This window comes from Triplophysa dalaica, chromosome 19 (genome assembly GCF_015846415.1).
Source record: "Triplophysa dalaica isolate WHDGS20190420 chromosome 19, ASM1584641v1, whole genome shotgun sequence".
NCBI lineage: Eukaryota > Metazoa > Chordata > Actinopteri > Cypriniformes > Nemacheilidae > Triplophysa > Triplophysa dalaica.
Window position 1 is genome coordinate 13123901 of NC_079560.1, and position 12617 is coordinate 13136517.

Sequence of the window (12617 nt, forward strand, 5' to 3'; positions counted from 1 at the left end):
TTTGCTTTTGTCATTACTCACTACCATCTGTATTAATCTGTATCTATTGTAAAACCGCTTTCAAAAAAAAAACATTTCAATAAGAGCAATAGAAATAAGTCTGAATTTAGATAAACACTCTGACACTTTAATCACTTGAACAATTAAAATTATCAAATATTGTTCTCTAAACAAGAAGCAAACTTATTCTACATGTATATCTCACTGATAATGTAAATCACAGAGAAATTATCATTCATTTATAAAATAATCCAACTAATAACAGTAACACAGAAGATCAGAGTTATTTATAAGACATTGATTGGTAAGGACACTTACTGAATTATTCACGAACACATACGCACAAACACACGCACGCATATTCCATGCTGAGGAAAAAAACATGTGCACACACGTTACCACACACACACACTGACACAACGAAATGACACATATTTTCCATCGGAATGATGAAGCTAAATAATACACATGCATTTATCTCTGAAAATTTGTAATAACGTTTAGTCTAGTAAGTCTATTGACATATTTAGCTTCACATTATTCTCTTTATTTGCCAGCATATATACTGTATGATCCACAGATTCTCATGTCTTGCTCCCACATTCACTCTGTGTTTCATAAGCGTAAGGTCACAGGTGTTTTCTCAAGCTTGCTGTGCTCAGGTGCATTTCAATTCACAGTATAATGCAATGGAATGGTGGCTATGTCTTGACTGCTTTAGTTTGTTGAGGGTTTCAAAGGTGAGGTCATTCACTGCATATCTACAAACCTGATTCCAAAAAAGTTGGGACACTGTACAAATTGTGAATAAAAACAGAATGCAATGATGTGGACGTTTCAAATTTCAATATTTTATTCAGAATAAAACATAGATGACATATCAAATGTTTAAACTGAGAAAATGTATCATTTTAAGGGGAAAATAAGTTAATTTTAAATTTCATGGGAAAACGCCTGCGCTTCTGGATCATGTTTAGATATGACTTTTAGCCATATGGAGTTTTAGCCGGCAACGGCAAATGGCACTGGGATTGTGATCACCGACAATGTCTTCTGGAAGTATTCCTGAGCCCATGTTATGATTTCCAAATTGGTCCTCTAGCTGTTCCTTATATGTACATTTAACTTTTCCGGCCCATATTTGGCATGACATTTCAAAATGTCTCACTTTCAACATTTGATATGTTATCTATATTCTATTGTGAATAAAATGTTAGTTTATGAGATTTGTAAATTATTCCATTCCTTTTTACTCACAATTTGTACAGTGTCCCAACCTTTTTGGAATCGGGTTTGTATTAAATTCACTCTAAATTCAGAGCTGTCACTGGAAATGTGGTTGTTTTTATTCTAAATGAAACATTTCAGGGTTATGTTAAAATCCAGCATTGATGATAAATAAGTATATCTATTCTAGATTCATTAACTGTGAAATGAAAATGGATAACTGTTTGAGATAATCCTCTCTCTCTCCTTCTTTCTCTAAAATGTGACCGTACCATAACAGAACCCAAAATGACCAAATTCACATGATATTAACTTTCAGATTTTTAAAGATATCCTTGAATCCCAGCATATATCTGAGCTGTGTGAAAAACCATTGCGATTGCGTTGAGACTATTTTTATACCAGGGCGAATACAGAATCGTTCGCAAAACCCGGATTATATCACATCTTGAGCAACCTGAAGCAAATATGGTTGAAGAACTGATGCTTTTTCCCTATCAAACTGCCACATTTATGAGCCCCATCGCTCCTTCAGCACAACTGTTTCACGCTTTAATGAAACACATTTTTCTCGAATAAGTGGCAAAAGTGAGTCGCCTATTTCTCCTCATTTGAAAGTAGCTGTCATGCTGTGTTACAAGAACTCTAAATCTTCTGTGCACTATTAGAGAGTCAGGAGTTAAATATGTGCTTTCTCATCTAACTAATTCACTGTGTCCGTCCTGTGGTACTAATAAGACTTAGAGAGTGTATAAGAAGTAAAACAGGATTTGTAGTTGCATTAGTCAATGTGGATTTTCCCTCTGCTGAACTTCCCTACATTCATTTCCACAACAAACACGAGTGTGTGCCGTGGAAATTGCTGTTTAGGGTACACTAAACTAATTAGGGAGGAGCGGTACTGAGATTCTGCTTGGCTTTCACTCCAATTTTACTTGTCAACAAACGCTCGTAATATGAATACACCGCATCAGCCGCTGTGCCCAGACTGTGTACTGTGGAAAATGCATCTGTAATTTGTTTATAACAGCGTTTGACTTAGAAATAAATGTGGTTTTCGCAATCTCAGACACCCATTGGACCATCAAACGGATAGTCTTAGATAAACGCTTGCCATTGGTTGCTGTGTTAAAGTCCGTGTAAAGAGAATTCTGATAATTGTTTCTAAACACATGATAAATGTTAGTAATGTATTGCTAATTAAAATTACAAAGACTCTGAAGTATGTAAAGTAGTAATGAACTGTACAGTTAAAGCGTTAAACAGTTTTTCACCAATTCACGATTTTTGGGGGCGGAGCTAAAATGGAGGCTCGATGATGCAATGGAGCGTGCGAGCATTGCATGGAGTGAACACTAGAGTGCCTTAGCATGAGTGGTCTGGTCAATCACGAGGTCAGGGTTGCCAACTCTCATGCACACGCTTTCAGGCTCTCTTCACACTCTCGCTCTGCACAAATAAACAAATCTCCGGCCAAACAACAAGCGAACGGTAACGCACACGTATGGACAGAGGAGAGTAACGCAAATGAAAGGAAGGTGGTCACTGCGCGTGATCGCCACACGCTTCAGTGATTCTGTATTGACGAATATCACCTGTGTTTGAACTCAAATCGTCCCGTGAAACTCTTCACATATACTGGGGACTCATGTTGAGAGACCCGAGTGGGCGTGGCTTCAGCTCAGACAGCAGACACGCCCCCAGCGTTTGAGGTCATAGAGTACAGCTCATTTTTTCACGATTTTGATGACTAAATTTCTTTACTTTAAGCTGGTCAATTTGCTGAAACAAACTGCTCTGTCAAACAAAAAAATGCTGTTGAGATTGGACAAAGTATAATTTGACATGCACACGATAACTCAGAAAAGTAACTGTAATGGATAATTATGCCCTTTAATAAAACTTTTAGACTATTTTTGTTCTTTGAATACTGTAATTGTAACCACAGTTGTAATACATTTATAGTTATGTCTTTAAATAATATAAAGAAATAAAACACATGATCTCATTGATACATTATAATGGTTTACCACACTGAAATACATGGAGCTGAATGCTAAATTGTAAAATCCCCAACTCAAAAACCACTATTCTGTATCATGTGCTAGTTTATTTTCTCTCAGAGCATTCAGTGGTTTCAACTCAATTATTTGGTATGCAGCATGTACTTAGGTAAACGTAATACAGAATAAACCCCTTCAGGAAGATAATTGTCTTTCTGTCAGGTCATGTTCACCCTTTCAGGAATTATCTTAAGATAAAGACTGGAAGCCTGTTTATTATCCCTTTAAGATCTTAATGTATTATAACTTCAAATAAACAGAGCTTTGGAGGATACTTGTGTGAGATCTATGTACATACCTCTTGAGTAGTCCAGGTGTCCCAGCGTCTCAATCTGCTCCACCAGGTCATTGGAGTTCCACTGGCTCATTCCCAGAAGTATGGCCGCCTTCCCCTCCATAACATCTACACACCAGTATGAGACATGAGACTGTTTAATACATTGATCGGCCTTCATGGTCTTTTTGCATTTTAAACACAATTGTAAAATAAACCTAGCATATAGAGAATCAAAATATGACAAGAATGTCTTTCACCCCCATTCCACCCCAAAATGGACTGTCTCAACAAAAACCTGACCTGCTTGAATGTATATCAAGAATCCATATCATGTCAAAATGTAGACATATGTTGAATGGATATTAAATGTATTATGTTTTGAAACTAATTTCAATCATTAATACATTTTAATATTAGCTTTTTATTGGTAATCAATTATTTTACTGGTTATTAATATTAGGACAATATTAAATTATATAGCACTGGAAACATAATAAGACCAATACAAAATTGTTTTGAGCTTTTATGATTTTACTGCTTGTATGTATGTGTTTAGTTCAAATTATCATTTTTATTTCATGTGAACTACTGACAACATTTCTCCCAAATTCCAAATAAAAATGTAGAATGCAGAAAATGAAAACTGTTTAGAAATAACAAAACCAATGTAATGTTTCAAACCTTGAATATTTGTAGTGTTAATATGGCCCTTTAACCGTTTGTTGAAAATAAGCAGCGTTTATTATTCATGGAAATCATTTTTGCATCTGTTTTGACAACCACTATTCACAAACATTTCAAGTTGAGATTTTGCCTTTAAGGCCAATAGGTATAGAAATTCATTACAGGAAAACAGGAATATCAGTATTAAATAAGAAAGGAACTATTTCTAGGTCCTCTCTTCAGTGCACTTAAAACTGAAAGAAAAATGCTCTGGGGGAATCGTTTAAAAAGCAGAGTACAACACCGAAAGACTTAAGGGCAAAAAAATCCTTGGTTGGAGCCAAAAATAAACCAGTGTGATAGCGGAGAGAGGATGAAGAAGAGGCTGGGGAACAAGATGATAAGAAACTAATGAAGATGAATCACTCTCCTCTTGTTTTCTTCCAGTTGCAGATTAGCCTGTTTCAAAGGATGAACTCTGTCTTCTCTAACAGTTTAAATAAATAAGTCTGCAAACTATTTTGTTCAGATCAGTCAATCAAGTGTCTTCTGCAAGAGGCCATTCACTCACATCTGCGACAATTACATTAACCAAATTTATAACGGCCAATTAGAAGATTACTCATTTTAGAATGAATGGCTTTTATTTCCAACACACCAAATATTCAAAAAAAGAGAGAACATGGAGAGTATGTGATGTACACAGTTACTAAATGATAAATGAACATACTGTATTAATCCACAGTTTGTGTACTATTAATGAAGAGAGACCAGAAACTTCCAAAGGCAGATATATGACTGTTTATAGATGCTAAATGATTTTGTCCATGGGGCAGACTGTGTGTGTTTGTGTGGAAAAGGGCATTTGAGGAGAAAACCAAAACAAAGCTCGAGTGGGGGTCTGTGTGTTCATGTGTACATGTATTTGCATATAACACCAGAAAAGCATGGAAAACATGAACGCAGAAAGACCACAAGAGCATCTGCAACACAAACCAACAGCATTCTTTAGAAACTCTGAAACCATGTTATCATGTCAAGTCTTTCATACAAAATTGCAATTGACAGGTGGGACAAGAACAATTCGGCGAAAACTTGTTTGGAGTATTGATATCTGAGAGAAACCAGTGGCAAATGAAAGGGAGAGACAGAGACCATAGCCGAAAAAGAGAGGAAATTAAACGAACTCTGGCGAGAAACTGAGAAAGCAAAACAAGCCGAAAAAATCGTTCTTGCTACAGAAGCAAACCGCAGCAGCATGCTAATGAGAGAACGCAGTCCAATTTCTGCCAGCACTAAACCATACATTATGTATTTGACAAATATAATCTGACGAACATTAGATATTGCTTTTACTGTTTTGTGGAGGACTTCTTAAAAGGAACCTTGAGTATAGAGAGAGGTATGGCTTAGTTTTATAACAATGGCGTTGACTTTATACATGTGAAATTAAAAAACAGTGTTACTGTAACAATATTCATACACTTTGAAAAAATATTTTTATTCAGAGGCTGCCATTATTTTGTGTCAAAGTCCGTGACGTCAAATAGTTGCAATCTAAACCTGCTCTCTTTCGCTACAGCGAAGCACACAAATGTTCCATATATAACAGTCAAAGTCAACACCATTCATTTAAAGTCAGGTGGGTGTAAAACCTCTGAAAATGGTTTTGGTGTAAATTGTTATTTTTTTCATTTACTATTGTCCTTCATAAGATTTAAAAATACATAAATGTTTTACAGGAAATGAAATATATAATTTTTTACATCAAAACCATTTTCAGAGGTTTACACCCACCTGACTAAAAATGAATGGTGTTGACTTTGTGGGCATCACTGAATGTTTCTATCTATTGTAATAGTTGTGTTTGAGTCTCTTGAGTCGTCCTCAATGTAAAAAGATGACTCTCAACATCATACAGTTACTGCTGGACATGAGTCAAATATCCAGAAATGCTGAAAAAGCAAAGATTGTGGAGGACCTGAATAATTCTTCTAAAGATCAGTTGACAGTCTAATGACTTATGACAAACAAGAAACCCTTAAACAATTATGACTAAACATAAAAACTGTCATTGATTGTTTAAGTAACATCGTACAGTATCAAGAATCAGGGGCGTCTAAACTTTTGCACTGATCTGTTTTTAGAAATTCTGTTATTATTCTTTAGCGTGAACTTTATGTTAACATTTCTTTAGCGAAATAACTTGCTCAGGGCAGGACAAAATATAAAAATAAAGCTTCATTTTCAAACATCCTCTTACTTTTCCAAACGTTTCAGCATTTTCCAGATTCTGCAAGGGGTGTGTAAACTACACCACCTTATATCTACTGAAGAGCTGATCATTGCGTTCAGTTCAGTTTGGTTGCCTGTGTGTGCAACCATTTTACATCATCGAAAAAGAAAATGGCGGCCTCCTTAGGTTAAAATGAGTATAACATTTTTATTTTAAAGAATTAAAAAGATTTGTTTCTAATGACAAATGCTAGTGGTGCAAGACTATTACAACGTATTAAGCCATACATCTCTCTATACACTGGGTTCCCTTTAAAGATATAAAGTTATCTGAAAAGCTTATAGTTACACTTGAAACATAATTACAACACAGTGCTGTGGAATAACTGATTCTGATTGGCCAGTTGTTTCATGTCAAGGTCAGTCCATCCAACCTGATCTCACAAATTTTATAAGGCGGCTAATTCATATAAAGAACAATTAAAGAAGAAAAGAACAAAAAAAGACAATTATTAGAAAAAAGCAATACCGAAGCCCCTCCCCTAACCTTACCCCTACACATGAATATATTTTAAATATAGCGTACAGAAATGTTTGTTATGCGATTATTATTGTTTTTTTCACGTAAAAATGTAAACAGTTAATGTCATGGAGTGTGAAATTAGGTAACTATTGCTGTCAAACACTACAATCTCTTTTCGCTCTAGAAACTGGACCCCATAACAATCATGCAGAGATGCCAGTCGATTTCTGGCCGGGAACTGAAAGTCAATTAGCAGTTCTAGCATCCTTATTTAACATAATATCTGCTGGCACAGGCTGACAGGTGTTGGGGTAATAAATGAGCTGAGCTTCAAGGGCTGTGTGCCCGTGGGATCTTATCGAGATAACAGTAGGATGCAGACAAATGGGTGGCCCTGCTTCTCAGGTCTCTACTGATGGGCTCATTAAATATTTGGGCTAACGGTCAAATGAAATTCAGCAGGATGTTAATTTAAAAGCAGATAATGTATACTTACCGCAGAGAATGCACAGAATGCACAAATGTTACAGTAAAAAAGGATGTTCTGATGTTCTCAAGACAATACCACACACATAAATTATTAAAGCTACTACTTTTAATTTCATTCACTCTCTCCAGCTTGCTAAAATGTGAATATGGAGTACAATGTTTTATGAGAATATTAGACAGTTTATAAATGGGCAATATACAGCCGCGCAAAAATAGAGACCGTTTCAAAGTTATTTTCAGTTTTTCTGAATGTACTGTACAGTATGTTACATCGTTTAGGTTACATTGTTATTTTGGTTTCATTCTGTGAACTACTCACAATATTTCTCCCAAATTTCAAATAAAAAGATTGTTTCTATTTGCATTTATTGCAGAAACAGTTAGGAAAAACAGAAGCTCTGTATTTTTCGGACCTCAAATACTGTAAAGAAAACAATTTCATAGTCACTTTTAAGCAATACAACATTAATATTTGTAAATGTATTTTATGTGATAACCCTTTATTTTTCATGTGTCTTTTCATGCTGTCAGTCTTTCACATTGCTGTTGGATGACTTTATGTCACTCCTCAGGTTTGATTTTGTTAAACTTCAACAGACACTGGACTGTACTAGAAAATTCAACACAGTACTAGAAATTCAATTAAAATTTGTGATGGTCGTTAATTTTAATCCGCGTCTGTCTATATACTGGTGCAATAAAATATAAAAATACAAACAGTTACATTCTGGACAAATATATAAAAACAAAGAAGTGATGTAAAAATGTGGATATAAAGCATTGCTGTCATTATCTGTATGGTATGTCCCGACGCAAAATTACATATGCGCTTACATTTTACATATTCTACAATTCTGAACTTTATAATTTGCAGACAAAAACACTCTTGCAGGTACTTCACCGCTCCATCCACAGCAATCTTGAACAATTTGTGCATAAAAATTCAGACAAAAGCTAGTTGTGCTAGAGCACTTGGCCCTTGAAAAACAACACTTCATGAATAACTGAGCCTGCTGGCTTGCACCCAACAGACACAACAGATGACATCGGCATATGTGTGCGAGTCATTAAGATGTCTGGTGTGGCTTTATCATTTTACATGACTCTGCGTGAAACTCCACCCCACTAACAAGTAATATTTCTACAAATTAAAATCTGCACACGGCCTAATAGGAATTAAACACTCCAATATCGCATAAGTAAAACCAGCGGGTTTCAGCCCCCCCACCTCATCATAATCCGATGGGGTTTAGAGGAATGTGTCTCGCCTGAAGCGCAAGAGATTTCTGATTTGATCTGAAATTTTTAATTAATACTTGACATGATATTTGATAAAATTATAAAAATGTTGATAATATTCTTTGAAAACAACTTTAATGATAATAAGGAAGGGAAGCATTCATAGATAAATAACCTCAGACAATTTACTGCTACCTTATAACCAGAAGAGAGATTACATACGGAAAGATTTTTAGTGAGGCTAAAAGATGAAAGACGCAAAGGCTTCAGCATGCAAACTGATTTAAATGAGTTTGTCCTTAAGGGCCATAACACCCATGCTGAGATTTGTGTGTGAATGTGGATTTCTGTGTGTTGTAAGATGCTACTGTTCTATAAATTATTATACATGCAGTAGCCTATACATTAATATCTTCCGTAAAATCATTTAGAGTCTCAGGATTTAATCATTGCAGTGATGCTCTTTCTCCATTTATCTTTGATTTTTGACATTGGCAAATTGCTGCTGATTTCTGTGAGTCTTTTGAAGTCTGGAGACTGTAAACCCAACAGCTCGGCAGTCTCTCAGTGTCCTAATTCCAAGAGTGATTTCAGCTGCTGTTTTTTTGTAGACACAGACAGTGCAAACTTCAGAAAAACCCAGCTGAATGCTCAAAATCATATTTGCACTTTGCACTATAATCGTGATTTGCAAACCGTTCTACAGGCATATGATTCAAATACAACAAAGAACTTGCAATCTGAAAGAAAATTACTGTAATTCCATTGACTGATAGATTTTTTTCAGTCGTGTGATGTCCGGAAACTCAAAGTTGCCTTCAAAGAGATTTTTTTATATGGCTCAATGAATACCCAATGCCTTTCATGAATAAATGTTTAAAAGCAATAACAGCTTACCTCTTGCATCGAAAAACTCCTCATCAGAGCTTTCAACAGATTCCTGCGCAATGTTTTGGAATATCCAGTGGGATGCGCTGTGTTTTCGAGAGGGCACTAGGAAACAAAATGACAATACATTAGAAGATAAGAACACAGTACAGAACAAGTACGTTTGTGACGCCTGTGACAACTTTTTGCGTCAAAAATAAACAGATACTCTGATACTCCGATATGTGTAACATTGTAATGTTAAGATTATAATAATATTTTAAGCTGTCGGGTCATATAACCCATGTTAAAGGGATAGTTCACCCAAAAATGTTGTCATTATTTAGTTACACTGTTGTCATTTCAAACCTGTATGACTTTCTTTCTTCTGCAGAACACAAAAGAAGATATTTTAAAGAATGGTGGTCACAAATACCGACGGCACCCATTGACTTGCATTGGTGTTGTGTCTATAAAATAGAAGAGAATGGGTGTCATCATTTCTCCGAAATATCTTCTTTTGTGTTCTGCGAAAGAAAAAAGTCAAATGACAAGAGGGTGAGTAAATATGACAGCATTTTCATTTTGGGGGGAACTGTCCCTTTAAGGTAAATATGCAAATTAACCTATACTTTTATGTTTCAAACAGAGATGGTGATATTGAGGCAAAACTTACGGATTGAGGTTTGAACATTTCAAAGAGTTCTTGGGACAGTACAATATCCCAATTACATTTTACAATGCAGCCTACCACAGTTATGCAAATTGACTGTTTAAGCAGTTATTGGCAACCACTTTGTGTCCTGTCACTTAAGGGAGCACAAAAAGTCCTTAGAAAACATTAGACAAAATGGTGCATAGCCTGAAGAACGATGTTCTTTTTGCTAAACTTTTCTCTGGTAGCCGATTCTCCACAAAACATCTTCCCCAGGGAGATCTACTTTGAAGCTGAACGTAGCTAATTAAAAAGGAAAAGCACGCCTACGCCTACATGGAGAGCCAGTGCTGGATTTTGCTGAGCTCCAATAAGCCGGCAAAGACTTTTCCGTTAATGCTTGCGTTGTTTCTGGCTGCTTTGTAGGTTTGGCACATTTTCCCTCTTTACAACTCAACTGACAGCAGTGTCATTCTGCTTGACTCTTGTTGAGACATTAGTGGCTGTTTAGAGATGAAAGAAGAACGGGTCGTGCTCACTCTTTAACAAATTGTTTAATTAATGTAAACATGAGACGTGTCTACAGAATTAGACTGTCCGTGCTTACTGAATAAAAATACATGTGTGATGTTTGTGAATATGGCCATTATTCTTTATGTTAATCATTTCATGCAGAATGTTTAAACACAGATATGGATAGTTCAAACCATAGCTGATACAAAAATGCTAGAGAGTTCTCAGTAAAGTCTCACCGCATTTGATCATTTTATCACTTAAAACTTGTCTTTAAGCATTAAAATAGCAAAGTTAAAAGTTTTTCCTGTGGTTATAATTTCTTATTCATTCCTTAAAATGACTTGAAAGAAACTCTACACCCTTCAATTAGTAATCACGGATTTATGGATATGCAAATTTGTCCCCGCATTCATTCAATCGTGTGAGCTCGGACCGATGATTATAGGTAGATGCCTCATTTGACGTGTGAAATAATGGAGAAAATCTCCTCAATGGTTTAAAATGATGATTTTGCACATGGTTTGTCTTAAAACATAATAAAACACCACATAGTGTCATGATTCCGCTATCATGTCATGTTTATTCTTGTTCTTGGAGCGGAGTCATGGCATAGCCTTAGGGTTTTGTGTGAGAAAGACATGGCTTTCCTTATATTGGCTTGTCATGCGCTTTCTCGTGTCTCGTCAGTGTTTCCTGCCCTTTTCGTCTAGTTTTCCCCTAGTGTTTGATCTCTGTCACCTGGTCCTCATTAATTATCCTTTGTCTGTATCCCCTTTAAAGCTTCCTCGTGTTCATTGTCCTGTGCTCGTTCATTGTACGTTGTACGTTGTACCTTGTAGCCTGTACTTTGTATACCCCATGCTAAGTGTGTTTTGCCAAGTCGTGTCCTGTATTACCTGGTCGAAGCTCCTGTCCAGTCTTAGTAAGTGTTCAAGTTTAGTTTATATCAAGTGCTGTTTAGTTCAGTTAGTGTCAGTTAGTTCTCGTCCTGTTTGTGTATCCATACCACATCGTGGGTCTTTGTTTTGTTCCTGTTTTATGTTTATCATTAAAGTCTTGTTAACCCCTCATCTGCCTTGTCTGCCTGCAATTGGGTCCTCTCGTCTTGTCTCTCAAGACAATCCATGACAACATAGACAAATAAACATCAATGTAAACCTGATTTTCATCACAGGGGACTTTGTGTATCAGATGTCTCTAATAAAAATATAGACTAAAAACACAATTGCTAAAATGCATAAAATTGCAAATTATACGTTTAAAATAATCTAGATTTGAATAACTTTTAAGAGAAATCTCGGTAACCCATTCCTTGAAGCATGTATATATAATGCATTTTAAATGGGTATTAATGGGTTTAAAATGTGTAGGGTAATAATGAATAGCTAAGTGTTATAATGTATTAACTGTAATAATAATTATTTATAAGACAATACAATGCATTAAAAGGTGCATTACAATGCTTTAAAACTACTTTTATTATGCATTATACATAGAACCCACAAATCTCTTCAATAATCTTCCATATCTCAAAACAATATTGACTTTTAAATGTAGACTTGCCAAATCTGAGCAAAGTTTCTGACACTGTTGAGATCACTTCTGAAGCTCTAATGGGGACATTTGTGAGATTTCTGGGTGTTTTTCTCAGGAGAGAAAACTGAAGTTACCATGTTTTCTCCATTTAATCCTATTGATATCTTTGTGAGAAAATTGAGATATTAATGTGATCCCATGTGTGATTTTTCTTTCTTATGAGATCCAGAAAAGGACTGGACTGCCTCAAATGTTTTTTTAAATTATATTATGGCCGTGATTTATGTGTCTGAAACAAATTTTGGGAACTGTAAAGTGAAAATAAAC

At 35.6% G+C, this 12617-nt stretch overlaps 1 protein-coding gene across 3 annotated transcripts in view; it reads right to left on the minus strand.

Moving 5' to 3' along the window:
* plrdgb (PITP-less RdgB-like protein) overlaps positions 1 to 12617 on the minus strand; it is a 51578-nt gene that overhangs the window by 26804 nt on the left and 12157 nt on the right. For 2 of the 3 annotated variants that reach the window (XM_056731961.1, XM_056731960.1), the window contains exons 2-3: positions 9614 to 9709; positions 3589 to 3693 (exon numbers count right to left, since the gene is read on the minus strand). In XM_056731961.1, the coding sequence (XP_056587939.1) occupies positions 3589 to 3693; positions 9614 to 9709 (201 nt within the window). Of the gene's footprint in view, positions 1 to 3588; positions 3694 to 9613; positions 9710 to 12617 lie in introns of those variants that run through there. The other variant, XM_056731962.1, reaches the window with a different exon arrangement.